At 54.7% G+C, this 26,152-nt stretch overlaps 12 protein-coding genes across 12 annotated transcripts; 4 read left to right on the forward strand and 8 right to left on the reverse strand.

The window, feature by feature from the left end:
* Positions 1 to 22: 22 nt before the first annotated feature.
* On the forward strand, positions 23 to 2,196 carry W97_02327 (methylenetetrahydrofolate reductase (NADPH); the record flags this gene model as incomplete). The annotated part of the gene is made up of 4 exons (XM_007780227.1): positions 23 to 109; positions 170 to 1,367; positions 1,452 to 1,762; positions 1,816 to 2,196. The coding sequence occupies 4 exons, from the start codon at positions 23 to 25 to the stop codon at positions 2,194 to 2,196; spliced, it is 1,977 nt and encodes a 658-aa protein (XP_007778417.1).
* A 285-nt stretch (positions 2,197 to 2,481) lies between these two features.
* Positions 2,482 to 3,198, reverse strand: W97_02328 (uncharacterized protein; the record flags this gene model as incomplete). The annotated part of the gene is made up of 1 exon (XM_007780228.1): positions 2,482 to 3,198. One exon carries the CDS (start codon positions 3,196 to 3,198, stop codon positions 2,482 to 2,484), a length of 717 nt encoding a protein of 238 aa, XP_007778418.1.
* A 626-nt stretch (positions 3,199 to 3,824) lies between these two features.
* W97_02329 (uncharacterized protein) lies at positions 3,825 to 4,694 on the forward strand (the record flags this gene model as incomplete). Its single annotated transcript, XM_007780229.1, has 3 exons — positions 3,825 to 3,967; positions 4,025 to 4,098; positions 4,189 to 4,694. The coding sequence occupies 3 exons, from the start codon at positions 3,825 to 3,827 to the stop codon at positions 4,692 to 4,694; spliced, it is 723 nt and encodes a 240-aa protein (XP_007778419.1).
* Positions 4,695 to 5,833: 1,139 nt separating this feature from the next.
* W97_02330 (uncharacterized protein) lies at positions 5,834 to 7,169 on the forward strand (the record flags this gene model as incomplete). The annotated part of the gene is made up of 3 exons (XM_007780230.1): positions 5,834 to 6,142; positions 6,196 to 6,985; positions 7,045 to 7,169. 3 exons carry the CDS (start codon positions 5,834 to 5,836, stop codon positions 7,167 to 7,169), a joined length of 1,224 nt encoding a protein of 407 aa, XP_007778420.1.
* A 1,122-nt stretch (positions 7,170 to 8,291) lies between these two features.
* Positions 8,292 to 12,294, reverse strand: W97_02331 (uncharacterized protein; the record flags this gene model as incomplete). The annotated part of the gene is made up of 2 exons (XM_007780231.1): positions 8,292 to 9,281; positions 9,337 to 12,294. 2 exons carry the CDS (start codon positions 12,292 to 12,294, stop codon positions 8,292 to 8,294), a joined length of 3,948 nt encoding a protein of 1,315 aa, XP_007778421.1.
* Positions 12,295 to 13,320: 1,026 nt separating this feature from the next.
* W97_02332 (uncharacterized protein) lies at positions 13,321 to 14,207 on the reverse strand (the record flags this gene model as incomplete). Its single annotated transcript, XM_007780232.1, has 3 exons — positions 13,321 to 13,498; positions 13,553 to 13,790; positions 13,874 to 14,207. 3 exons carry the CDS (start codon positions 14,205 to 14,207, stop codon positions 13,321 to 13,323), a joined length of 750 nt encoding a protein of 249 aa, XP_007778422.1.
* A 257-nt stretch (positions 14,208 to 14,464) lies between these two features.
* W97_02333 (uncharacterized protein) lies at positions 14,465 to 18,398 on the reverse strand (the record flags this gene model as incomplete). Its single annotated transcript, XM_007780233.1, has 6 exons — positions 14,465 to 14,531; positions 14,598 to 15,261; positions 15,313 to 15,576; positions 15,626 to 15,847; positions 15,897 to 18,306; positions 18,357 to 18,398. 6 exons carry the CDS (start codon positions 18,396 to 18,398, stop codon positions 14,465 to 14,467), a joined length of 3,669 nt encoding a protein of 1,222 aa, XP_007778423.1.
* A 583-nt stretch (positions 18,399 to 18,981) lies between these two features.
* Positions 18,982 to 19,575, forward strand: W97_02334 (uncharacterized protein; the record flags this gene model as incomplete). The annotated part of the gene is made up of 4 exons (XM_007780234.1): positions 18,982 to 18,986; positions 19,044 to 19,087; positions 19,171 to 19,408; positions 19,494 to 19,575. The coding sequence occupies 4 exons, from the start codon at positions 18,982 to 18,984 to the stop codon at positions 19,573 to 19,575; spliced, it is 369 nt and encodes a 122-aa protein (XP_007778424.1).
* Positions 19,576 to 19,915: 340 nt separating this feature from the next.
* Positions 19,916 to 20,916, reverse strand: W97_02335 (proteasome component PRE6; the record flags this gene model as incomplete). Its single annotated transcript, XM_007780235.1, has 4 exons — positions 19,916 to 20,270; positions 20,333 to 20,720; positions 20,769 to 20,828; positions 20,886 to 20,916. The coding sequence occupies 4 exons, from the start codon at positions 20,914 to 20,916 to the stop codon at positions 19,916 to 19,918; spliced, it is 834 nt and encodes a 277-aa protein (XP_007778425.1).
* Positions 20,917 to 21,694: 778 nt separating this feature from the next.
* W97_02336 (uncharacterized protein) lies at positions 21,695 to 22,976 on the reverse strand (the record flags this gene model as incomplete). Its single annotated transcript, XM_007780236.1, has 2 exons — positions 21,695 to 22,806; positions 22,892 to 22,976. The coding sequence occupies 2 exons, from the start codon at positions 22,974 to 22,976 to the stop codon at positions 21,695 to 21,697; spliced, it is 1,197 nt and encodes a 398-aa protein (XP_007778426.1).
* Positions 22,977 to 24,301: 1,325 nt separating this feature from the next.
* On the reverse strand, positions 24,302 to 24,833 carry W97_02337 (uncharacterized protein; the record flags this gene model as incomplete). Its single annotated transcript, XM_007780237.1, has 2 exons — positions 24,302 to 24,667; positions 24,723 to 24,833. 2 exons carry the CDS (start codon positions 24,831 to 24,833, stop codon positions 24,302 to 24,304), a joined length of 477 nt encoding a protein of 158 aa, XP_007778427.1.
* Positions 24,834 to 25,504: 671 nt separating this feature from the next.
* On the reverse strand, positions 25,505 to 25,982 carry W97_02338 (uncharacterized protein; the record flags this gene model as incomplete). The annotated part of the gene is made up of 2 exons (XM_007780238.1): positions 25,505 to 25,789; positions 25,863 to 25,982. 2 exons carry the CDS (start codon positions 25,980 to 25,982, stop codon positions 25,505 to 25,507), a joined length of 405 nt encoding a protein of 134 aa, XP_007778428.1.
* Positions 25,983 to 26,152: the final 170 nt, after the last annotated feature.

Here is a 26,152-nt window from a genome sequence, read left to right on the forward strand (position 1 = left end):
CCGCCACTCATAAGCTTTAATGATGGAGAAGATCACGGATAAAATCGCAGCGCTGCCTCAAGATGCAAACTACTTCTCCCTCGAGTTCTTCCCGCCGAAGACTCAAATGGTATCCGAGCCTCGAAGCGTCCACGCGCACAGAAATATGACTTGCTGATCCCGAAACCAGGGCTCTTCGAACCTACAAGCCCGGCTAGAACGCATGTCCCGGGCTCTGCGACCGCTTTTCGTTACTGTAACCTGGGGAGCCGGCGGCAGCACAGCGACTAAATCACTCGAGCTGGCCGAAATATGCCAGCGTCAATTGGGCCTCACGACATGTCTCCACCTTACATGTACAAACATGAGCCGGTCACTAGTAGACGAAGCCCTGGAACAAGCAAAAGCACTGGGCGTCCGGAACATCCTCGCCCTGCGTGGCGACCCACCTCGAAGTGACGAATATAGGGACGAGGGCGCACCGGTCAGCGGAGACTCGAATGACGACTTTGAATGGGCAATCGACCTTGTGCGGTACATACGGAAGCAGTACGGCGATTATTTCTGCGTTGGCGTGGCGGCATACCCGGAGGGTCACTCCGATCAGTCGCATCCGGAGCACCAGGATCCCAAGTTCGACATACCGTATCTTGTGGAGAAGGTGCAGGCCGGCACGGACTTCATCATGACCCAACTTTTCTTCGACGTCAAGGCTTACTCGGATTTTGAGGCCATGCTGCGCAGTCATCCGTCAGGCGCATTCAAAAGCATCCCAGTAATACCAGGCTTGATGCCGATCCAGAGCTACCAGATTCTGCGAAGGATAACAAAGCTTAGCCACGCAAGGCTACCACCGGAGATCCTCTCAAGACTGGATGCTGTGAAGGGTGATGATGAAGCAGTCAAGAGAGTGGGTGTAGATATTCTGGGCGAGATCGTGCAGGAGATCAAGCGGACGACGCCGCAAGGTCCTCGAGGCTTCCACTTCTACACCCTTAATTTAGAGAAGGCCGTTGCGCACATAGTAGAGAGGACACAACTCATCCCACCCATATCGCAAGATGAAGACGATGGCGACGATGGTGACGATGCAGTGGCAATTGATGGGGACGACGATATTTTACCGCCGCTTGGAGCAATCAACAAGGCAGCTCGGCGGAGGCTGTCTTCGGTCAACTCGGCTCCTCACAACCGTGTGATAGTAGAGCGGCCTTCGACATCGAGTAACGCGAGCTACGAAGCGCCTGATGACGAAGTGGGTGTGCCAAGGGACAAGATCAATACAAGGGCGAACACGCTTGCTATCTCCGAAGGAGAAGGTGCACTAGGACGGGAGGCCACATGGGACGACTTCCCCAATGGGAGGTGGGGAGATGCAAGATCACCAGGTAGTCATGCCCCCCTCTCACTATCTTCAGAAACATTACTCTGTCCTATCAATGTCGTGTGACTGGTACGCTGACCGTTAATAGCCTTTGGCGAGATCGACGGCTATGGCGTCTCATTACACGTTTCAATACCGCAAGCCGTCAAGCTCTGGGGATATCCAACAGAGATATCCGACCTCACCACCATCTTCCGAAGACACATCTCCGGTGAGCTCGAAGCGGTCCCGTGGAGCGAGGAAGGTCTCAACCCAGAGACGAAGACAATTCAAGAAGAGCTCCTCAAGCTCAACAGCAAAGGCTGGTGGACTGTCGCGAGTCAGCCAGCCGTGAACGGAGTCAAGAGCACCGATCCGATCTTCGGCTGGGGTCCGAAGAACGGCTTCGTATTCCAGAAGGTCTCGTTTCCCATGCTCGCAATGATGGTGAAACGTTCGCTAACTAGACACAGCCCTTCGTAGAGTTCTTCCTCCCCTCCGCCGACTGGCAGAAGCTCCAGCGCAAGCTCTCCGAACATGAAGAGGTGACCTACTTTGCAGGCAACAAAGCGGGCGACATCGCCGCGACGAAAGAGGACTCTGTACATGCAGTGACATGGGGTGCGTTTGCGGGTAAAGAAATCATCTCACCGACTATCATCGAGGCGGTCTCGTTCCGCGCTTGGCTTGAAGAAGCCTTCAGTATCTGGAGCGAGTGGCAGCGGATCTACCCTCCGCAATCGCCGACAGCGAAGCTGCTTGGAAGTGTTAGGGATGACTATTGGCTGGTCAATGTGATTCACCACGGATATCCGGAGAAGGATGCGCTGTGGCGGCTTTTGCTTGAAGAGTAGGTCGCTGAGGTGCGTAAGGGTGGATGAAGCGCGCATTGACGAAGAGGGGACATGATCTGGACGCAAATATATGGCGCAGGTATTCAGCTTTCGGCCTAGAGTCGCTTCTGCGGGCGCGGAGATGCCGCTGTACCCGTACCCAGAATCCAACGTAATGCCAAGGTGCGTTGAACAGCTTGATCGCATACTAACGTTTAACTATGTACATCACAAGCTTTTGACGCCGAAAAATGAAAGACCACATCCTGAGACACACTCCGCTCGACCGTCTTGTACACGAGAAGGTTAAGTGTGTACCAGGAAAGGTGCCATCGGAACCTCCTGCTTGCTTTGCTTGCCCTGCTTGTGGGAGCCCTTGCTACCATACCACTCAGGATGATCTCCTTTCTCCATTCGAGCCTTTCGCTTGTCCCTCCATTCAAGAATGGGGCCGATAGCGATTATCATGACAAAAACGCCCGCGGGGATGAACCAGAGCCAGACCAGATATCGAAGATAAAACTTTCTGAGGCGCTCACGACATACCGGGTCCCGGTCGATATCCTCTCGGTCGCACTCGTAGTTTCCATCGTGGTCTTGCTCGGCATCGTGCTGTTCGAGTCGGTCCTGCTCAATTCCCCCTTCTTTGGTCGCCTCCTGCTGGACCTGCTCCTGTTCGTCGACGTTGCGCTTCTCGGCGCGGGACTCCTCCACAAGCACCTCGACGGCGACCATCGTTCTTGTCGCGGGATCGAAGCGCACGCCCTTCAGCTCCGTACCCGTACCCCTGATCTCCACCCCCGGCGTCCGTGGGGATGCGGCAGCAAGGCCGCGCTGCACGCGACGGTGCGGATCGTTGGCATGCGCCGTCGCGACGTCGGACGGCACAGTCCAGTTCCGGAGCGAGAGTTCGTTGCCGGATCCCGGCGCAACGTGGCCTTCCTTGTGTAGCGGCAGGCTTGTGGGGAGGGCAAGAACGGCCGTAATGGCCGCCAGAAGGGTGGCGGTGGTTGAGAATTTCATGGTTCTGGCGGTGGGAGCTCTTGTGGTATTGATGAAGATTGGCTTTGTTGATGATTTTGGAGGGGAAAGTACTGTGGGATACTGGCGAGAGATGGAAGAGTTATATACTTGGGGAGCAGGTCTTCCGCTCTGACATTCGAGCATGTTAGCCATACCGTGCGTGGTGCCTTCTACTAATCCGTGGTACGAATCTAGAGTTTGGAGATGTACTTTGGTAGGTGACTGAATGTCCACGGTACGGCCAAACTCAATTGCACACAATCACCACGAACATCCCACAGCGATATTTTGCGGCTCTTTGGGCTCGTAAGATATATCTCGCCATCTGCCTGAAGCCCTCAGCAGACTGATGCAGGTGATAATTATCAATCATGGCGAGGTTTAGATGCTTGAATATCTCGGTGAGAGCTGCTTGCAAGATGCAAGACCATGTTGTAAAGCAATTCGTGTGACCATTCCTACAGTTGCGAGCCACATTTCGAGTCGTCAAAATCCGCGTGGTGAGCGTTCTCACGTGTCTGCGCGCCTGAAGCTCGTTTCCTGGAAGGGCCACATCTCCAATCCACCCACCCCATGGTGGAGGTGCTCACACAAAACAACCAGCGCGCTTTTGCCTGCCCGCCAGCATGCACTCGACACTCGTGCGTGCCCAGACGGCCTTCGGCTTCTTCACCACCGTAGCCTTCTGCGTCGCCGCCCTCATTGCCCTCTCTGGCTTCGTCTCGCCGCAGACGCCGTCTGCGGATATCAAGCTCCGGAATGTGCAAGTGTATGTGACCAATGCAGGTACGAGAGAAGGAGCATACACTGACATGTCGCTCGCTAGGGTACGAGGCCGACCGAACTACTACAGCACAAAGAAGGAGGAATATGCGCACATCAAGTTCGACCTTGACACCGGTATGCTCGCTATCCAATCCTTCATTACCACCTCCAGCAACTCAAGAAGCCCTGCCAAACCTCACATCCTCAGACTGACACTCGTCTCAGACCTCTCCACCCTCTTCACTTGGAACACAAAACAAGTTTTCCTCTACATAACCGCAACCTACCCCTCCCTCAAACCCAGCGAGCCCCCCTCCTCCGCCATAATCTGGGACGCGATCCTCGCCTCCCCTTCCGCGCCCTGGCACCAAAACCAGTACGAGGCCCCCGGCACCCCCGACACCCGCAAGTCCGATCCCGAAGCTCAGAAAGCCATTGCAGCGCCAGGCATCCTGCACCTGCAGAACCAGCGCCCGAAATACCAGATCACAGATTACACGGGCAAGGTGGCGAACAGGTCCGACGTGGTGCTTGAGCTGGGCTGGAATGTGCAGCCGTGGGTTGGGGCGCTGACGTGGAGGGGGTGGAGCGATTGGGGGGTGTGGAAGGGGTTGAAGGGGGGCAGGACGGAGAGGTTTGGGTTCCCGGGAGTTAAGGAGAGGGTCAAGGTTCAGAAGGAGGATCTGGGAACGGCGAAGGGCGGGGAGGGGAATAGAGGCAAGCCGGCGTAGGGACCTGGTCCACGTGTGAAGCGTGAATGGGCGTTTTGGAGCACCTTGCAGGCTGACGGCGATGGAGGCGCAGAGACATGTCAAAGTCCTCCGTTGACGTGAGGTTGATTTCTGCATCGACTAGCTTCCTGCTGCTACAACGAGAGCTCCCCTGTCTGAGCAAACCGGCTTCCAGCGGCTGAAACATCACTTGTTAGGATGCTGAGCCAGCCAGTAAGGACAATCTTCAAACGGTATCGGTGTTCCATCATTTTGCGGTGGGTCAATGCAACTTTGCCTAGAATACAAAAAGGCAGCCGGTATCGAGAGGTGACTACAGCAGAGATTAGATGCGATGGGCATGTCAATTACTCGCTCCTTTAGACATCTTAAGACAGAAAGGCCGAGAACTCCAGAGACACGCTAAATAGCGTCTCTACGGGTACAGGTGAAGCAAATGAAACGCACCGGACGGAAATGGAGCGTGGACACAGCTCTCTCAAGCACGCTACGGTAGTTGTGCCTCACCTCTTAAGCATTTTGTCAAGGAGCGGGCCGTAGCCGGTGGAAGAATTAGCCACTCAGGCGACTGGGATCAATAGCTTCATACGTTTACGCTTACAATACAACATCACCACGACGGCTAGTGTGGCTTGGAGGAACTGAAACATGTGTTCAAAGCATCTTTGCAATCAGGACACATTTTGTATCGTGACGGACATCCAGGTTTTGACATCTTGATAGCACCTATCAAGATCAGTGTGGAGATTGTGGCCTCCCTAGGTAGCGTCAGGGGCAGTATGTCAATCCATCTAGCGACTGCGGGGACGCCGTAGATCTTGCTAGCGGCAGGCGGCCGAGCTGAATCAGGAGCGGGAAGCAGTCTTTTCAGGCCGTTTTGGGCCATTGTATGTACCTCTGCACACTCTGGTTCCTGTAGATCCAGGTACGAGTACCGGTCTCAAGTAAGGGCGGCTACAACCGCACAAGACTCTAGCGCCCCTTTCATAACGGCGAGCGTTGTGCCTTTATGGAGGGCAGGCCAGCAATATGTTGTTGCTCACCTTGAGCATATCCAGCGATACTTGGTGACTGGCATCTTGCGCTTTTCTCTGCGTGTGGGGATCAGGGGTCCGCATGTCCTGCAGCTTCCCGCCACGATGCTGCTCCCACCGCGCCGCTTCTCTACAACACACAGTGCAAGAGTTTCTTTATACAAGCCAGCAATTATCGCCCTCTGCCTTTTTGTAGCCTTGTCGCTACTGGGATGGCACCTCTTCGCGCCCGCAGCGAGTGTTTCCTTACCTTCACCAGCCCTATCAAAGGCGCTCCCGCGGTTTTGGTCTGCAACTGGTGGAGGTGATCTTGATGGAGTCACGAACTATGAGAAGCCCCTGCACTTCCGGATAGTCGCGTTGGTGTTCTACGGGCGGCCAGCAAGCGTGTCGATATTAGACTGCTACCTCAAGGTTACCCTCCCGCGACACTACTGCTACCACAGCCGCAACTAACACCCCCCCAGCGCAACCTCGCCTCAAACGGCGGCCTCCTCGACGAAGTCATCTTCCTCGCGCGTACAGTCAACACGGAGCATCTCCTCTGGCTCGACAAGCTCGTCGACACCTCGCCCTCCTACCGCCGGCACAATCTCAGCTTCGCGGAAAGGGACTACCAGTCCGCCTACGATGTTTGCGAAAACGGGACCATGTACATCAAGATCGACGACGACATCGTCTTCCTCGAAGACACCGCCATCCCCACAATCGTGCAAACGAAAGTCTTGCACCCAGAATACTTCGTCGTCTCCGCCAACGTCATGAACCAGCCCAGCCTAAGCTGGATACACCACCACCTCGGTGTAGTAAAGCCATACATGCCCGAACTGGAGCCGCCACCGCTGGAGTCCGGCGCAAACGTGAGCAGGTGGCGCGCATCGCACCTCCCCACCTGGACGGGGCCCTCGGAGTTTAAGATCGGCAAAGAGTACATGGCCCCCTTCAGAGGCCACAGATGGCTGCCCATGCCGGCCAACTCCTCCATCGACGACACGCCCATCTACACGACGACGTACGACGCGTTCTCGCCCGGCCTGTGGCACTGGACCATCGCGGCGCAGGAGCACTACAGCTTCTTCGAGCACCTCGAGAAGAACGAGCTGTGGCGGTACAAGTTCCACGTCTGGGACTACAACTACATGCGCATGGGGATCCAGTTTTTTGCCATCTGGGGGGATGATGTCATCAGGAGTAAGCCGATGGATCGCGATGATGAGTACTATCTTACGGAGGCTGTGACGAAGAGGCTCAAGAGGCGTGAGTACTGCTAGCTCTCTGACATGTGGGGGGAGAATAGGAAGTTGACAAAGGAATAGATGCGGTCGTGGACGGTAGAGCGCTCGTTGCGCACTATAGCTTTAAGCCGCAGAAGGACGGCATTGCGGCCACGGATGTGCTGGATCGGTATCGTGCGTATGCGGTGGAGAATATCTGCCGCTGATCCCTGGCTTTGCGACTGCGCCTGAGGTGGAGTTAAGGCGCGTCAGGTAGGACTGGAGTTTGATGATTGCCCTCGGCGGCAGTGACTTGGATAACCATTTGCGGTCCCAATTGGATGTATTACCTATAGATATAGAGGCCAATGAAAAAAACTTGTTCCAACTCTACTTTTTTGGCTCACTCATGGCTTCGTGTGGCAAGTAAACTTCCTGGAGGCGCCGAGCTGTAGCAGCGGTGAATGGCTTGCCACTGCACCTACACAGGGGTAAACCGTGTCACATGATTAGCTCGGTCGAGGAGCGAAGATGTAGCAGCTATGGTGGTGATCTTAACCATCAAGCCTTTCAAGGTCTTAGAAGCGTTGATTCTGTGGTTGTGAAACATATATTCAAGTTAGAAGGGAGCCTCCTGCATCCAGATCTAAGGCGGGCCAAGGGTCAGTCAAAAAAGCCGTTGCAGGATAGAGAGCTTGTCGGGCACATGACGGTGGATGGACTAAACGCCGTTCATAGCTCACAACGTACTTAGTCAACGCACGAGAGTACTATACTGCTGAGCAGCTCACGGTTTCTATTGTGTAGAACCGGTCTAGCTCTTTCACCCTTGGAATAATCATAATTCCAGCTCAGTCGTGACTTGGTCTTGAGAACTAAAGCGGCTTTGATGCAGTAACGGCCTTTTCGGATGGCCCTTGGGCGTGGGCAAACCGCCATCCTCAGGTCTCATAGTATTCAGAATGCGTGATTAGGCTTAGCATCCTTGTATTAGGGTGACTTATCGTTGTTAGGACCTGGAGTTTCGTTTCACTTTTCCTTAGCTGAGTACTATAGGCATTATAACATGTCGGTTACGCTGCTTTGAGTGTAAGCATTAGATATATGCATTACTTCCATTCACTAACATATAGAGGCAGGTGGTGCTTCTTACTAGAAGCTACCCTAGCCCTAGCTCCTATATGCACCGAGCGGTTTAAAGCCGGCAAGTCCCTTAGTGATCAACCGAATAGCAATGACTAGCCCGCAATGATTTCAAACCGCTCCTGATGCTCCCATAGTACCCAAAACCCAGAGCTCAAGCTCCCTGTATGCCGCTCCGCAGCCCCACCCTCTCTCTTGTAACACCGCTATCGATCCGCCCTCAACGCCCCTAACCTACTTCCCAAACCCCCTGCCAGCGGACTATTCGCCCTGCTCCCCCGACTAGGCCTCACGCTCGGACTCCTCGGGACGCTGCTCTGGCGGGTTCCGTACCCGCTCCTCCCCTTCATAGCCCTAAGATCCTCGTCCTTTTTCCTAACCAGCTCCTCCAGATTCCGCACCATGACTTTCAGTCGCTCGACCTCCTTTTCGTACTTCTTTGCGCGCTGGTCCGCGCCTAGCTGCTTCAGGCGGGCCGCTTCGCCGCTGGCCTGTTTGGTTAGGTCGGCTACGTTGCGCTCAAGGTCGTTGTTTTGTGAGCGCAGCTCCGAGACCGCTTGGGAGGCCGTCTGGTACGTTGAGCTGAAGAAGTCGCGCTCCTTCTCCAGGGTGAGGAACTTGCGTTCCCATTTCGCGGCCCGCTCCTCGGCTGCTTGCTTTGAGTTCTCTAGCGCGGCTAGCTGTGCTATTTCTGGCACGCTTGAGCCTTCGAGGAGCTTTCGTGCTTCCTCGAGCTTTTGGACTAGTTCGGCGCGCTCGGCTTTTAGCGCCGCGATGGCCGCGGCCTGCGTCTCACTCTTAGTGTTCGCGGCAACGAGGGCAAGGACAGCTTCATCTCGTCCGCGTTTCAGCGAGCCATGCTCGGTCCGAAGCGTCTCAAATCGATACTGCAGGGCCGCAAGCTCGGTCTCAAGGTCGGATGCCCGGTGCCGGGTGGACAGGACGAGAGCGCGGAGAGTTGGGACGTCGCTTTCGATATCGGGATCGGAAATGTCTGTCGATGTGGCTGCTTCGGGGCGGGGATATGAAGGTGGCTGAGCAATGACAGAAGAATTCTGCGCTGATTGACTTGGCTGTGAAGGAGACGGCCCGGCGGCGACGGAATCGCTAATCCGGGTGAGATAGTTAGCGTTGATGAAGTCTGGAGGCTGGGGTGTCATGCGCATCCTCTTGGTGGGCTCAGAATCTTCGAAAACCTGCTATTGATTAGTATGGTAAACTAATCTTTCTGTGCCCTCGCTATGTACTTACTATAGACCGTTTCTGAGCCCCTGAAATCTCCTGAGTGCCGGCCGGCACTGACGACGGGACCGAGAATTGCGAAGGCGGTCCATCGATCTCAACCATGTGTCTGAAGCTGTCGATTGCGAAAATGGGCCATTTTGCCTCCTTGTCTATGATGTAACGCGCAAGTTCCTCTGCTGCGGCAGTAGGCCTAGGGCAGTCATCTGCCAGCTTCCCAGCTTCTAGCCTCAGCTGGGCGATGCAGTCAACAACAATCCTGAGCCTATCGAGCCCCTTAATATTAGGAGAGAGGCAACGCTTGATATGCTCCGCTGTGTTCACGACAACGAGTGAAACCACAGGTGAAAGACGACCGTCCGGCTTAGTGGACCGCAAGGCTTGAACATGCGCGCTACTTAAATCCAAGGTGTGGTCTAATGCAATTAGGAGACTTGCGGGGCGTGCTGTTACCATTAACCCTTCGCCCTTAGTAGGGAGGAGCGTGACGGCAAGTGAAGCAGCGGCGCTGTCTACCTCCATTTCTCTCGCCTTATCCGGCCGGTAATACGTGATATGCTTGCCTTTCAAGAACGTCTCGATCAGATCGAGGACCTTTCCCTGCCTCGCAAGAATGGCAATATGGAAATCTTGCTTGCACATGAGATCCAGGAATCGACCAAGGAACCTGAACTTGACACTGCAGCTCTGATCCCATTCAGCCTGGTTCTCTGGCGGCACGCCATGTTGAGTAAGTGCGTCATGGTTCTCGAGATCAACATGCGTTGCGACATTATGCATCCTTGTGATAAAATGTTTCACTTCTTTGATGGGAGGCTCCTCTCCAGTCCACTCCAAACGAGCCGAGCTCTCAACAAGATCCTTGTAGTAGGTGATCGTTTTTCGGTACTGATCGCCTTGTGGGCCTTCCAAAGGTAGCGGGATGATATACTCCATCGAACCGAGGGGAGGGTCACGTAGTATCACTCGATTTGTCGAATCTTCCGGCTGTCCGGATTCCTCCGGGTCAACAATCACAAGAGGGACAGAGATAGGCTCGGCCGCTGCATCTTCTAGCGTGTGCAGCCTATCTGGCTCTATATGTTCTGCCGCCGCCGGTATCTCATTCCGTGTGATGTTGTTCGTAGAAGGCACGATTGAAGGCGACCTAGTCGCAGACCCCGAGCTGGTAAGGTCTCGCGCAATTATGGCCGCTGGCGCAGGCTCAACTTGTAGATTGCTGTGTTTCTCTGCCTGAATTTTAGCTGCGTGCTGTGACCTTATGCGGGTACGCATCTCCTTCAGCCTGTGTCCTAAACTGGAGGGAGTGCCAGTGGGTGTCCCGCTAGATCGCGTCTTAGAAGGTGTCGCCATCTCAGACGGCGTTTCCATAACTAGAGGTGGGTTACTAGCAAACGTATCTAGCCCTTGCGGGGGAGCTGGCGGCAGCGGTGAGCTAGAAAATATTTGCTCCTGGATCGGCTTCTCCACTGAATTCAGGGACGGCTCGCGCACTTGGTTGGGATCTCTATATCTGAGGACAGAACCGGAGTTTGTTTCCTTTCCCTGACCGAAGTCTTTACCAGGATTCCCCGCGAACGGATCAGTACGATCAACGTGTAAAGCGTCAGCTTCAAGCCGTTCTGTATCAGTAGGGGCCACTGATCCCCTTGGCTCCTCGCTATTAGGTTGACTTTCTTGTGTCGGACTATTTGTAGTCGTTGCATGCGACTCTGTGGGTTCTGGGGGGCCTGCGGCTCCAGTCTGCGTTTCTTCCACTGACTGCTCAAACGCCGAAGGAGGCTTTGGTCGCACCTGCGCCTCTGTTTCCCCAATCTCGGCAGAGCCGGCTCCGCCGTTGGCTTCTCCGTCGTTGGCTTCCTGATGCGATTGCTGCGACTGCTGGCCAGTCACGTGCTCCGAACGCGACTGCGACTGCGACTGCGACTGCGACTGCGACTGCGATTTGTCTGGCGTCTCAGGCGGCGGTGGCGACGAAGCCGAGCTGGCCGTCTGTGACGAAGAGTCCGGTATACGGTTCACTGCTTTATTAGGCAGCGCCGGACTTGAGGGCTCCGGATCGCTATCGGGTGCCCTAGCGGAAGCCTCAAAGGCCGAGATTTCGTCGGCAGTCGACCGGAGGGGGCTTTCCTCAGTGCTGTTAGTGCTGATGGGAAGAACTTGGCTGGTACCGTTCGCCTTGGACGCAGAGTCTTGCTGGGTGGAGAGGACGAAGCTGGACGATCCGGGGACCTCTAGGGTGTCAGGTATTACACGCGCGGAGAGATCAGTTGGGGAGTTTGGAGTGAAGATGCTAGTGGCGTTGCTACCAGAAACAGTCTGCGTGGGCTTCGGCGTGATGAACTGTGATGAATGGGGCGAAGAGGCGTTAGGGCGGATGGCTGAAGACGAGTACCTGGAGTACTCGTCCGGATCGAAATCCGTCGGTTGCGAGATTTCAACTTTGTGCTCCTGGTTGAGAGGCGCGGGCGACGGTTCTGCAGTACCGGGAGGCTCGAAGAGAGGACTTTCTGTAGTTACTTTGGTGCGAGTCCTTGGAACCTCTGGAGAGCTGTCTATAACGCGTCTTAGTGCGCGTGAACGAGGTTGACGCGGCTCTGCCGGTGTGCTTGTGTCACTCTGGGCGACGCTACTGCTCTGTGAAGATGTACGCGCACGCGCGCCCAGGCTCCGCTTCCCGGGTTTTGGGGATTGCTTCTTCAGCTCTTTCCAGGCCTCGACTAAGTCCTTGGTAACATAGGCTTTTGGCTCCCACGTTGGTTCATAGACCTGTCCGGTGCGTGAATTAGGTTCCCAATCGATGCGGTACTTTGTCTTGTTCTCGTCAATGATCGCCCTCGCCGCGTAAAATGTCTCCTGATCGACCGACTCCTGCTCACTTGAAAGCTCTCTGTAGGGTTTTCTCCGCTTTGCCGCTGGCCTTTCTGATATACGTTTCCGTTTAACTGACACGCGAGCCGGCGCCATTATGCGGTTGTCCCGCCAAAAACGGAAACGTAGGAACCAAACCTGGGGCTAAATGTCAAGTCCATGATCAGTTACTAGATAACCGGAGAGCAAGAAGATGTATGTTGCATGCTCTCCTCCGGACGAGCACAATCTAGGAATGGAAGGTTCAATGGAGGTGATGTGACGTGCCAATGGAACTTACTGAAGCGTGCAACTTCGAGGTTCACAGAAACGGGCCCGTGCGCCAAGCTATCTTATCGCGTGCCGAGGAATGCCGAGCGTCGTTGCGTCGCGGCTTGGTGTTTGACGAAGTGAAGCTCACCGAGTGAAATTTTTTATATTCGCCGATTCGTCGCGGACGAAGATTAGACGAGATTGGGGCCGCTACCCGGTTCTCAAGATGGGTTGTAGCTAGAAAAGGTGAACTCGGCAAGTGATGCTAGAATAGTCGTGAAGATATCAAGAAGAATAGTTAATGTCGCCCATGGAGTCTTGCTTGAAAGATGAATGGCCGTAAGAATATCTTCACCTTCGGTTGCGGTTGATAGACAGTTCCGACGGTGGATAAAGAAGATTAAGGAATGAAGACGGAAGCTGAATCTTATAAGAGGCGTCCAGATGGTTGTGAATGAAGGAAAAGTCAGTCCAGCGGGTGCTCGGGAAGTGATCTTAGTTTGGTGACTGCGTTTGTTCTGTTCAACAGAAAACTCCCTTCACGCCTGAGTCCGATGGCTAGGATATGATAGGCTAGGTACTAGTATTGTGAAGCGGCAACGTGGAGCTGTGGAACACGGTGAAGGCTGTCCACAGGTCGTCGGATTCACAGAAGCTTCCAAGGTCAAGAGTGAACAACGAGGTCTCAAGGTGCTAAGAAGCTTTTCAACGATTTGCTGTCTCCGTTGCTGAAGAAGCCAGAGCATGACCTGCAAGCGACATGTTTATGTAATACAGCAAAGACCTTGTCTTCATCTTGTCATGATCCGATGTCGTAGCCGCCTTTTCGCCATCCACCCGAAGCCCTCGCATACGTCAAGGCAAGGCCCTCTATTTGTTCTCCCCCTTGTTGAACCTCTCCTCCCGCTCCTTCTCCTGCTTGCGCTCATGCTCCCTCACCTGATCAGGCGGGCTATCCTCGATGAGGTTGCTCTCGTTGCTCAACCCATCCCACTTGGGCAGACCATCAGGAATATCCATGACGCGCTGGCCGTAGAACATGTGGCATCTGCCTCACGCTTAGCGGCTTACCAAGACTAGGGTGTGGAGAGGAGAGACTAACCTGGGCTTGAAGAACTTCTTGTCCTCATCCGTCTTCAAGTGTATCAAGCTCGGGAACAGCAGAATCATATTCCGTCCCTCGTCCATGATAGGCGAGTGGCAGAACGAACAGCGAACCTTGCAGGGAAGTTTGTGCTCGATCGACTTGGAGGTCGGGTCGTACCACTCTAGGTCATGGTGGCCGTTGGTGAAGTTGATGTCTTCCTTGTGGAAGATGGCTGCCCATTGGAACGGCGCCGCTGCAATCTCACCGTCAGTCTCTGCTCAGTCTCAGAAGCAAGGTGCAGGATGAGAAGCAGAGGTCGGCCCAAAGAGTACTCACCATGCTGCGTCTGGCACGTCGAGCAATGGCACAGCTTCGAGTCCAGCGGCTCCTCGCGCTTGAGCTGGTACTTGACACGTCCGCAGTGGCAATTGGCCTCGTATCTGACCGGGAAATCTTCATTCGACTCGTGGATCCGGTAGGGCGCCCTCTTCTTCCACTCGCTGAGGCCCTCCGTCGACTTGCCGCGGGATTGATCCTTATCCATGGTTACAGGGAGACGGAGTTTGGGAGTGGTGTAGCGGGTAAGCAATGGAAAGGAGGGATTGCGTGCAGCGAAGCGGGAGGCAACAGTGATGGAACGGGGTGTGAGGACTCTTACAACAGGTGCCATCTGAGGGACGGGTCATTGGCGCAGTGGGGCTTGACATATATAGAGTTCATTTGTTCCGCTGGAGGTAGCGGAGCTGCTCTCGGCTAACAACATACGTCATACCGCATCCGAGCGTTCGATGACCCGCGCATTCCACATCGCCTATCCCACATCACAAAGCTACATCGCCGTCCCGGTAAATGCACCATTCGCTGAAGTCCCAGACCAATGCAGATCGCGCGAAATGAATAGAAAAACGCCTTCGTTGCAGCCCCAATTCATGCAGACAGAAGTCTCTGCGCTTCTTTCGCCGAAACACCAAACACATTAATCAAGTAATCGAGTCTAGTGCACGCAGCTTGTTAGCTTCTCTGATTCAGGTTGACGTTGGACAGCCGTCAGGAAGCTTACTTTATATCCTCCGTTATTCGCTGTTTAACCTCCTCGAATCTCATCTCGGAGCTCGCCCGAGCCTGCGTCCGCCGATGCGGCGAAATGGTCTTAACCCGTAACCTGAACCTGCCGCTCACCGGCCGGTGATCAGATACACGGATCTCATGGCGGCGGTAGTCCAGCTGCCGTATGCGGCCGCGTCCACGGTACAGAAGCCGGTCGCACCAGGCAGGCGATCGCTTCTTTTCGCTCGTATCGTAGTTGTCGGTGCCGACATCGTACTTGTACGTCGGCGCAAAGGTAATCGGTGCTTCGATGAAAGCACGCAGCCTGAACCCGGGGTTCTTCTTTCGGGACAGGAGCAGCTGGTCTCTGTCAAGGAGCTTTGCCAGGTTGTTGGCCTTGACCTCACGGATGACGGTGTCGCGAGGCACGGTGTCGATGCGGTAGTTGAGGTCGCCGTTCAGGATGCAGATCTCGTGGTCGAGAATCATGGAGCCGTCTCCGCCGCTTACGAATAGGTCTGAGCAGTTGTCGACGTCGTGTTCGGGTGGCAGCGCCATCGTCTCCATGATTGTTGCGATGTCGTTGTTTCGGTGAACGGTCTGGGTTTGGCCGGCTGCAAGATGGCAGTTTACGAAACAGAGTGAGCTGTCATCCAGGAGTATTCGAACGATCAAAGCTCCCTTTACACCGTTAGCATAGTTGTTCATTGCACGCTAAGATTCCTCACTTGCCTTGTTCCCGTGCAGACCTCCCATACCAAGCTTGATCTCTGCGGCGTTCACGTCTCGGATCTTTGTCCGTTCGGAGGACTTAACGAACACGCAGGTAAAGAGACCCACGAGGTTCGCGACATGTAGCAGCTCGTAGGTTTGATTCGCAGGCATATTATCGTCAATGCTCCTCATCAGAAAGTCTCGCCAATCTCGATATTGATGGCTCATGTGTTCCTGCACCGTAGCATCTTTCTTCTTGTTGCTCTTAAAGAAGCTCTCTGCATCGCTGTTAGTATCAACCTAGCAGTCAAGGGGGGCAATACGCACTTGCGGTGACCTTTTTGTTCTCTAGATCGACAAGCTCTTGAAACCCAAACACGAGTATGTCAGGAGGATCATCAGGCCGTAACAGATCCCGAAAGAAACTACCACCATGCTCATCATGTTTCAAGCTGGATGGTTTCGCTGCACCTGCATTCCAAGTCATGACTAACGCAGTGATTTCGCGGAAGTCACAGAAGTCCTCATCGTGTTCTTGCATGTCATTTTCTGGTACAAGTCAGCGATAAAAGCCTTGGTTCATGCTTTATGTACATACCGAGCCAGTCGTCCCTTAGCATCCCATCCCACAATCGTATCATGTTGTCCGTTCCGAGGGATGCCACTTGCAACCTGTCAAGTTTCCAGATGCTTGTCCGGTCCACCACAATGCTTGCTATGGGGTTGTCATGTGCATGCCAGTCCTTCAACACCTTCCAAGGCTGACAGCTAGTGTCGTAGACATAGATCATTCCGGTGTTGTAGCCAGCCCAGAGATAGTCGCCGACTCCCACCAGAGAACTAATCTTGTACAAACTCACGCTGACGATGCTAAGGCAGGTAAGGTCTTTTCGATCATAGATCGTGATCTTGCCGTCGTTATGCCCAAAATAGATACGGTCATGCTGATGGCTGATGATGGCACACGAAGTTATGTCTCCGGTGCTAGGCTGTGACAGCGGCTGTTGGCTGAGCTGCGAAAAGGTACCGGTGCCGGAGGTGCGCCGGAAGACCCTAATTTCCTTTGCGCATGCAATCCAAAGATCCGTACCAGCACGTATAGAACATGAGTGACCCTTCGGAACACGAAAGCTGTCCGGAGTCAAGGCGAGATTCGGCGAACCAGTCTCATCCGGCGGCCAGATATGGAGCTTGCCATCATCATCGAGAGACCACATCTCGGATGCATACCGATACAACTTGATGATTTCTCGTCGTGAATGCGCGTTACCTTTCGTGTAAACTATGCCCTTTCGCTCAACGTCCACCTCGTAAATCTCGCCTGTATTAGTGCCGAGCCATATACGCTTGCCCTCATCATCCACCTCTTTGGCCGGTCTGAAAGCTATCGCTGTCACTTTGGTTGTGTCACCGTGCACGAGACTCAGGAGCATCTCGCCGCTCAGAAGGTTCCACACGCGAGTGACATAACCCGTTGTGCACACGTACTCGCCGCATACGGCGAAGAGCTTGGTCTCGTACTTGGTAGGTATCTCTCGCGGTCGTTGTCGGAACACGGGAGGTCTACGGTTCGCTTGCGATGAGTCTGGGTAATCAGTAAGGGTGCGTGCGCTTCTATCCACTGGTTGCTCAGATTCATCCGAGTCATCGGCATACCGCGCGACAGATGCATTTCTCGAGGTGTCGTCCCGGTGAGCTTCCACGGACACTCTGGTACGTTCGCTAGATGCTCTGGGGTACGAAGATGACACGACTGGAGCGTGTGTTGCTCGGCCAACTGTTGCATCAGCGGAAGCCAGGATAGAAGCTGTTTGCCGTCTGGGCGGTGGCATGAATCTTGAGCTTGTATCTAACGCCAAGCTGACGGACCGTAGCGATCCATCCATGGACGCTCGGGGAGGCGGAGGCTCTGGAGGTCGCCTTGCAGACTCACTGCGGGATACCGCTGTTGAATGCGACTCCCGTCTCGGAGGCAGTCCGGGTCGATCCTCTGGCACACTATTGGGCTGTTGAGCTTGGATGTGGGCAGACAAAGGCGGCGTCTTGAACTCATGTGATCGGGCCGGACTACCCGAATCTGCTGCTATCTTGCGCTCTGCCTCAAATTTGCGGACCTGCGAACGGCTGAAATAGCCGTCGCGATTGCCGGACTGACGACTTGAGATAGGTTTCACGTGATGAAACAGAGGCGGAGGGCTCGCTTCTCCCTTTGGAGAGCTCTCATCACTGCTCGGAGGCGTGCTGAATGGAGAATTCCGCTCGTCCGCGGCTTCAATTCCAGAGCCAGGCACCAGATTGGCTCTGTCTGTCACAGAAGTGGTCGAAGAAGCCTTACTTGGTATTCGCGGTTTTACTGCACGGTTAATCGGTGGCGGCATACTATGACTAGGTACGGTCTCTTGGAAAGGCGCTTCCCTCGCTGATGTGAAAGACTTTCTCGGATCGGTGGAGGTGTTCGGTGTGGTGGCTGCTTGGAAGAATGGAGCTTGCCTAGCTTCTATGCTAGGCGTAGTGGCTCTGCTGGGTATTCTGAAATGACGAGCACTGTGAGGAGGTGAACCGGATCGCGAGCCAGCATGATTGGGCGTAATGGGTGACCCCATATGTGGACCTAGGTCTGGAATGCGAGCATTTGAGTGCTTCGGCGGGGAACGCGGCGATTGTACAGTCACTACAGGAGGAGATTTTGGCGGAGAAAGTGGGCCCATAGATATCGGTCGTGTCTTCATTGCTGGGGAGGGAGTTCCATAAAGAAATTTTGAGCCAGGTGTCCGTGGACCAGCCACATCAGAGTCTGAGACGTGCGGTGGTGAGTCGCGGCGTCCGTTGTTACGTGGAATATCCAGAGAGATCCTCCCACCAAGCCGGGGTGCTGCTTCTACTGCTGTAGCGAATCCGTGTTGTCTATTAGGCGATGTCTGCCGTGTCGGGTACGGTGATGGTGTAGGTGTGGACTCCTTTGAGCTCAGCATGTTCTCGAAATGGCTCCGTAAGGAGGAGACGGGCCGCTTTGAGATATTGTGAGTACGACTCTCTTGGACTGCTTTGTACCACTCACTATAGACGACCCATCCATGTTATGCTCTTGGTCTGGAGCCATTGTAATGGCTTGTAGAGCTGTCTCAGCGAGAGAAGGGAAATATCGAAAGCACCCCACTGCCGCACCACACAACCGTTACGGCTCCCTCGCCAGCCGTCACCGCAGCCGGTCTTCCAGCCTCTTCACCATTCGTAACAGTTATATCGCCTCTTCCTAGTCCCTTGGAGTCTCGCTTGTGGGGCCTCGTCGTGGCAGTTGTAGGAGCCGGGAGTAGCTCAAGGCAGCCTGAGGCATGCGCCGGTCTTGGTTGTAGCAAGTCCGAGTGGGCGTATGGGGGAATTGTCGTGGATCGAGGGCTTCCTTGGGGGCTCCTTGCACAGTCGTGGGTAAGATGGCGTTAAGTTCCCAGCATTGACCGTCGGCGTTGAAGTTGCTAGTTGAGGCTGAAGATTCCCCAGGTTTCGGTAGTGTGGCGCAGTCGCGCGAGTTTCCGCGGCCGTCCGCGTTTCAGCCTTTTTCTTAGACCCTGGATCCGAAACACATCACTAAACACCTGCAAGGCACCGCTGGCACCTAACATTATCCTCTACCACAAAGCTACCTACCATCTCCAAACGATTTCCTTTGTTTACTAGCACACACCATGTGGTACGGTGCTATCCACTAACCTCCCCGAACGGACCCAGGGCTAACCCCCCATACCAGCAAACACGTCCTAAACGCCCAAGTCTCGATCCGCTCGCCCTGCTGTGCGTAGCCCCTCCGCCAACAGCCCGCCTGCGTCCCCCCCACCAGCTCCGTCACCTCTCTGACTTTTTCCGTCTCGCCATAGGCCGCAAATGGTTCGACTGCGCAGACTGCCACCACGAGACCGAATCGCACCCCCTCCTCCAGCAGGACCACATGACCTTCGCGTGCAAGAAGTGCAAAAAGTGCTTCCGGAAGGTCGCTGCTGAGTTTGAGGAGAGCGACGAGTACTGCCCGCACTGCGATAACCATTTTGTCATCGAGGCTATGGTGCCGAAACCGAGGCTTGAAGTTGAGGGGGAGGATGTTAGGGTGGATGCGAGGTATGTATGCTTTGGGAAAGGAGGGGAGGGGATGGAGAGGGGGTAAGAGGAGAGGGGAAGAAGACTGGCTGATTGGTGTGTATAGGATGCTCAAGGACGAGCGGGTCCGAGGGGAGGAGCAGCGCACGATATTCAACGTGAGGGATGCGCCGGACAGGCTGGGATGAAGAGAAGCGGGTGTGGGTATGGTGCATTTGGAGGCTTTTGGCGTTGAGATTCCTGGCATGTCTTACGGAAGAATTTAAGGGCTTGCGCATAGATGATTCGATTTGCGGCAACGGCAGGCAGGCAGGACGGGAGTTCTTGGAAAAGGAACAAACCGTTAGGAGTGTGACAGACCGCGAAAACGTGATGCCGAGATTATGACCTTTGCAGAAAAGCGAGCTCTAGGTTTGGCACAGCTCCAGAATTACCTGCCAGATGTGCAGCGCGGTACAAGCCCTTGCCAAGCTCTACCACCAGAACGCCAATGCTCTCTAATAGATGCACACGTCTGAAGTGCCTTCCTCACGGCAACGGGTCCGTCGCCCCATCCCCAGCAGGCTGCCCAGCAGGCCTCGTTAATATAGCCGCCGTGCCCGTCCCCGGCGTCCTGCCACCCGTCCTCCTTGTAGCCGCCTCCTCCTGCTTCTCCGTGTTGATGCTCTCCACATACTTCTCGATATCCTCAACCGGCAGCATCTCGATCGGCTTGCCGGGCGCCATGACAGCGATCTCGATGTTCTTCGCACCCGTCTGCACGACCTCCAGCAGCGACTTCACCGTCAGCTTGATCGTGTCCTCCCGTTCCATGTCGGCCTTGTGGTTGCGCTCAAGGAACTCGCGGACCGTTTTGCTGGAGCGGCCGATGGCGTTTGCTTTCCTGCACACCAAACATCAGCACCGTGCTCGGAACACACTCCTGATCATGCCGCAGCTACATACCACGCAGAATAAATCCCCGACGGCTCCGTCTGGTACAACCGCGGACTCTTATCATTCGGATCAAAGCCCACAATAAGCGTGCTGATCCCAAACGGCCGGACGCCTCCACTCTGCGTGTACCGCTGCTGAACCCCGGCGACGTATTTCGTGATGTACTCTATCGAGACCGGGTCCTCGACCGTGAGGCGGTGGCTCTGGGCCTCGAGCCGCGCCTTGTCGACCAGGATGCGGGCGTCGGCGTTGAGGCCCGCGAAGGCGAGCGCGACGTGCGTGTCTACGAGGCAGATTTTGGAAGGTGTGATGCGTGTGTCTTGAAGCTTCATTGCGGAGCGCTTTTCGCAGCCGAGAACGACGATGTCTTTGCCTTTGACGCCGACGGCGCAGGTGCCTGGGGCGGGTTAGGATGAGAATCATTGGTGCAGGGTGAGGACAGTACCTCGCTTGACGGCTTCGAGCGCATATTCGACTTGGAAGACGTGGCCGTCGGGGCTAAAGACTGGGGAGCGTGCAAATGTTAGTTTGAGTATCCGCTGCGCTTGATGTGATTACAAACCGGACAGAGCTCGATCGTAGCCGGATGCCATTTTCAGATGTTCTGGTCAGGAAGGAAGTGGAGTCTGGGAGGAGAGAATGGGTTCTTGATGTGGGAGATGTTGATGTGTTTGGCCGGCAGCTGTTCAGATGGTGTCAAACTCGCGAGAGCTCCAGCGCGCGTCGTCTGTGCTGCCTTCCGCAAAGAAGCTTTGACCACCGGGATCTGTCAATCCGCCGTAAATTCATCGTCGGCGGATGTCAGGCAAACCTTACTGGATATCCGCCAGCACTACCACAGTATCATGCAAAGTTGAGGTATCTCAGAGATGTCCTACATATCCGCTATGGTACCACGTGAGCATATTGAGAAGTTGAAGACATCAGAGTCCTTGAGGCAGGGGGAACAGGCATAGAGCAAGACTTGCTGGCAACCCGAAGAGATTGAAGTGGGCATGATGTATCGCTATGCTACTCCATCCAGTCCTTTGCGGAGAACAACCTCATCGTCTCTGAACCCAAACCCCGAGCGCCAGGAATATAGATACTGCGACCCGACAAATCCTTAACAATCAAGGTTGAAAGTCGACCAGGGCCAGAAGATTGAACAGCATGAGCAGCCCAGAACGCCATGGAGCTCCTTTGAAACCACCACAGAGAACAGATGTCCAGCAGTAACCACGTTACAATCATCAAAGCATCTAACCCAAACCGGTATCCAACCATGTCAGTGGTATGTGTGCAGCAAGATCTGCTCCCAGAAACCAGGTAAATCTCCGGCTTATCTTGTGGCATCCAGTCTTTCTACGACCGTGCTGCGCTAGAGCTCCTCTAAGCTTCTTCGAAGACCTTGACTTCAGCAGCGCTACCAGCGTCCTGTGGCACAACTTCCTCAACTTGAACGTCCTTGACCTCGGTAGCAGATGCCTCAGCAGATGCATCAGCCGATGCCTCGAAGTCGAAGTCCTTGCACTCCTTGGACAGCCCCGACGGCTTCTCCGGTGCGGTGCCATCAACGAAGACATACGATGACGCGTCCAGACCCTCTCCGTAGTACTCTGCAGCTGGCAGATCACCCAAAGCAACACGATCCTCATCCATAGCATCGTTCTCGCGGTGGCGGCGGGACTTAAGCTTGACCGGCTCGGCAGCAGCTTCGGTTTGGGCGCTGTTCAGTGAAGCCGACCCGGAGGCTGTGTTCATCGGCCCAGCAAGGAAGTCTGGCGGCGGGATATTCTCCTTCCCACGTTCCCTGTCCTCATCCTTGCGCTTTGTCTCGCAGTCGTCGTCGCTTGAGATGTCTAGGCAGACGGCGGAGTGCTCTAACAGGTTCGTGGCTTCTTCTTCAGGCGTGTCTTCGTGGATCTCGAAGAACCAGGACTTCGGCATCGCGGTTTCGACTGCCGGTGTCGCTGGTGTAGGTGTTTCCACGAGCGGAGGAGTTGCGAGCGGGGACTTGGGCGTGTAGCTGGAGATGGTGCCGCTGAGGGCGTCGTCGATGGAGAATGGGAGGCCGGAAGAGCTTGTGCGAGATGCGCGGAAGTAGGAGGGTGGATCAACCCGCGTGTATGGAGAAGACGACTTTCGGCGGTTGGAGAGGATGCCGACTCGCTTGTTTTTCGGTGATCCGCGGCTCACATTGATTGGAGTTGGACTGGTTGTCACTGGAAGGGAGATGGGCGTCGGCCTCGATAGAACAGACGAGAAACGCGTCGAGGATGGAGTCGCTATGGGCCTGTTGAAGGGTACGGCATCCGTGAGCACGAATTTTGATGCTTTCTGGGGCGTGCCATTGAGATTCTTGGACCGCTTGCTGGGGGAATTATAGAGGGAAGGGTCGATGTTCTCGGAGTCATTTTCATCGTCGAATGATGACGGCTCGTAGCGGCGTTTTGCAGGGGACGACAGTGTTGACTTATCATATGAGAGTGAGGCTACAATAGCTATTCAGATGACAGAAGTGCGTTAGCAACGTCGCCAACGCGTGTTTACACGTCCAGAAGTGTTGGGATGCGTGGTATAGCTTACCATTTTGACGATTCTTCATGCTAGTTATGCTTTGCAATCGAGTAGCATCTAGGCCTCCGAGCGGCTGGCGTACAGTGGCAGCCATGTCGACAGAGATCAAGTGCTCGTGTAGATACTGAGTGGGTAGGTCGAGATATGAGCTTTAGGTGGATGACTTTGGTCGGCGCGTAAGTAACGGCAGTACAGTCGAGCAGGTTTTCCCAGAACCCAGGGAGAAATCGCGGTTTAGATTGAGGTTCTGATGACAATTTGTCGAGATGCAAGGTGATACTGTCGGTACAGCAAGAGTGGTGGCAGTGGTCGTGGAGGAGAGCACGCGGTATATATCACAAACGCGTACGCGAATATCAACCCTCTAGCGCGATGACAGACCGTGGAAGCAAACAAACAGTTCTATTCACACAGATCCAGGGCTCAACGAGAGGCTCCCAACAATGTGAATGAGGATAACGGAGATCGTGAGGAGGAGGCAAGCCTGAGGACAAGAAGAGAGGCTGAGTGAGGGACGAGAGGTATATGAGAAGTTCACGCTTGCAACTCCAACAGGCTCAGATGAGGCTAAACTCGGCGGGGCGCGATGCAGGACGGCTTGCAGCAGAGAAGGGGGTGGTTCTCGACGCGTACTGGCGTGTGGTGTTGGTGTTTCCGCGTCTCCCTCCATTCGATTCGCCGCTCTTCCCGTTCGGCTCGCGACCATGACGCCCATCCCAGCCTGCGACTCTCTCTGAGCCTCCTCCACTCCCGAGATCCTGTTTTCCTGTTCCTGAGGCAAAGCTGCCGAGTCAATTGCGGCACCTCGCAGCTCTCCGATGCGCAATGAAGCATTGGCTCCCATTGCTCGCATCTGCGTCAGCGGTGTTCCAGCGCTGCAGGGGTACGCGTAGGAGAGACGGGTCGTGTTTCCAACCTCGCCGGACAGGCGTTGAGCAACATGGTTTCCCTCAGCATGTCCACATGAGGGTATTACCGTCTTCGAGAATGCTGCCGTAGTGCTTTGGCATGGAAGAGAAGACACCGTAAAGACTGTATCAGACCCCATATTCCCTCATGTCAAGCAGGGGTAATCACGGCAATCACGGCAATCACGTGTATGCAGTAGCATAAGGTACCAGCATCCAGCCAGTACGGTCGACTGCGGTGTAGTCAAACGAACGCAATAGGTTCTTTTCGTCCCTCAATCAAGCGTTCAGAGGTCATCCATTTAAGCGCAAACGCCTGTCCCAAGTTGCTGTCCAGTCCCCCATGCACGCCAAATGAAGGCCACCGCATTTCCTACATGCCACTACTCCTGTGTATCCTGCGCCTGCAGAGGTCCATCTCCAAACAGCGACGGCCTACTCAATCTTATCAGCACGATGCTCTCTCCATATCATCTGCTGCATCTCACAGTTCAGCACTGGCAAAAGGCACTCACATCACATCCTCCTCCCCCTCCCCTTCCGCCTTGATCTCGCTCTTCACAGCCGTTTCCCCCTTCTTCTTGCGCGGCGTCGCCTTCTTCTTGGCCGGGGTCACGGGTTCCTCCTCCGCGCCCTCACCGTCAGCCTTCGTCTTACGCTTTCTCGGTGCAGCTTTCTTCTTAGCCGGCGTGACGGGCTCAGGTGTGGCGCCATCGCCGTCACCAGTTGCCGTTGTAGCCATCGTGGCGGCTTGGGTGCCCGGCTCGTGGCTGCCTCCGCCTGCCTTCGTGATCTTCTTGAGACTATCTGTGAATGACTGCTTGAAGGATTTGGCCGACTTGGAACCGAAAGCCGTGGCTGCGGTATCCCAGTCGATCTGCTGGTGTATTAATGCATAGACAGATCTTTGAGGGAACGGGAGTGACACGTACAGGTAGGTCGGCGCCGGCGATAGTGGCGTTGAGCACGATACAGACGATGCGGTCCTTGTCGGCATCGCTTAGGACGTTGTTGTCCTTCACGAAGTTGTAATCGTATCGCATCGTGGCGGCCTTGACGACGTGGATAGATCTGTGGAGCTGGTGGACGTGGGATGGGAGGTTGTGGTGTGCACGGCGAGAAAGTTAGGCAGAACTAGTTGGATGGTCGTTCACTCGGTTTAGAGACGTAATTCCCTGCATGGAAAGCTCGAGAATGCTACAACGCAGTCGTTTGATTACGGTGAATGGTTCATGCGGCTTCATAGTCCCTGAACTTTCATTTCTGGTCTTTCTGCGTCAAGGTGCTGGGGTTCTCCACACTGTAGAGACGGATTTTCACTCCACACTTCTCATTCATGAAGTTTTCCGTCCGCCTTGTTGGTCGCTTCGTTCTGGGTTCTGTCAGTGCTCCGAGGCCTTTCATCTCACGTTCTCTAGACCGGTTCTCTAGAGCCATAAGTCGTTTGCAGCATCAGTATTTCCAGTCAGATTGCCTAGGTAGAAGATGCATGAAGATTTAATTTGGCATCACCAGTCACTTTTAGGCAAGATTATGTAGCTTACTCCCCCAATAGCTACAAGCAGGTTCCATCCCGACCATCGTTCAGTGATCCCAATACCCACCTAACTCCGCATCTTCAAGATCTACCTCCCTACCAGGTCTTGCAATGAGCCAGCAGTGAATCGGATGTGGTCACACTGGGGTTCTGATCTGACCGTGCAGCCGCCACACCTCAAGCCTCCTCCTCCTTCATCGCCTTCTTTGTCGGAGACTCCTTCACCTTCTTGGTAGGGGACTCGCCATCAGCCGCCTCCTCCGTCTTCTTCCTGCCCTTTCCAGCCGTCTTCTTCTTGCTGGGCGTGGCAGGCACAGCAGCACCAGCAGCAGCAGTAGTACCACCCTCAGTGTCCGGCAGGACGCCGTTGTCGTGGAGCTTCTTCTTCGTGATCTGCAGGCTCTTCTTAAAGCTTTCAGCAGACGCGGAGCCGAAGTTGTCGGCAGCAGCCTGCCAGTTGATCTGTTGAGATGTTGTCAGTGAGACGTTGCTGAGCTGTCACGGTTGAGACGGGACGGGAACGTAGTTTACGTACGGCGGGGTTGCTGGTGTGAAGGAAGAGGCATGCGAGACGCTTGATCTCTTTATCGTTGAGGACGGCTTCGATGTCCTTCTCGAAGGCATTGGTTGGTGCTTTGGGAGATGTGGTAGCCATGGTGCTGGCTTGCTGCTACTGTGCGCTTGAGGTTGTCTGGTGTTGTGCTTGTTGGGAGATGCGATTGACAGTATGGTGGCAGATGGATGGAAGCAGGTTGGAAGCTGAAAGAACTTTGACGGAAGCTAGAAACAAGATGGAAGAAGGCAATGGGAAGATGTGGGAAGGAA

The sequence above is a fragment of the Coniosporium apollinis genome (assembly GCF_000281105.1).
Source record: "Coniosporium apollinis CBS 100218 chromosome Unknown supercont1.8, whole genome shotgun sequence".
In the NCBI taxonomy this organism is placed as follows: domain Eukaryota; kingdom Fungi; phylum Ascomycota; class Dothideomycetes; genus Coniosporium; species Coniosporium apollinis.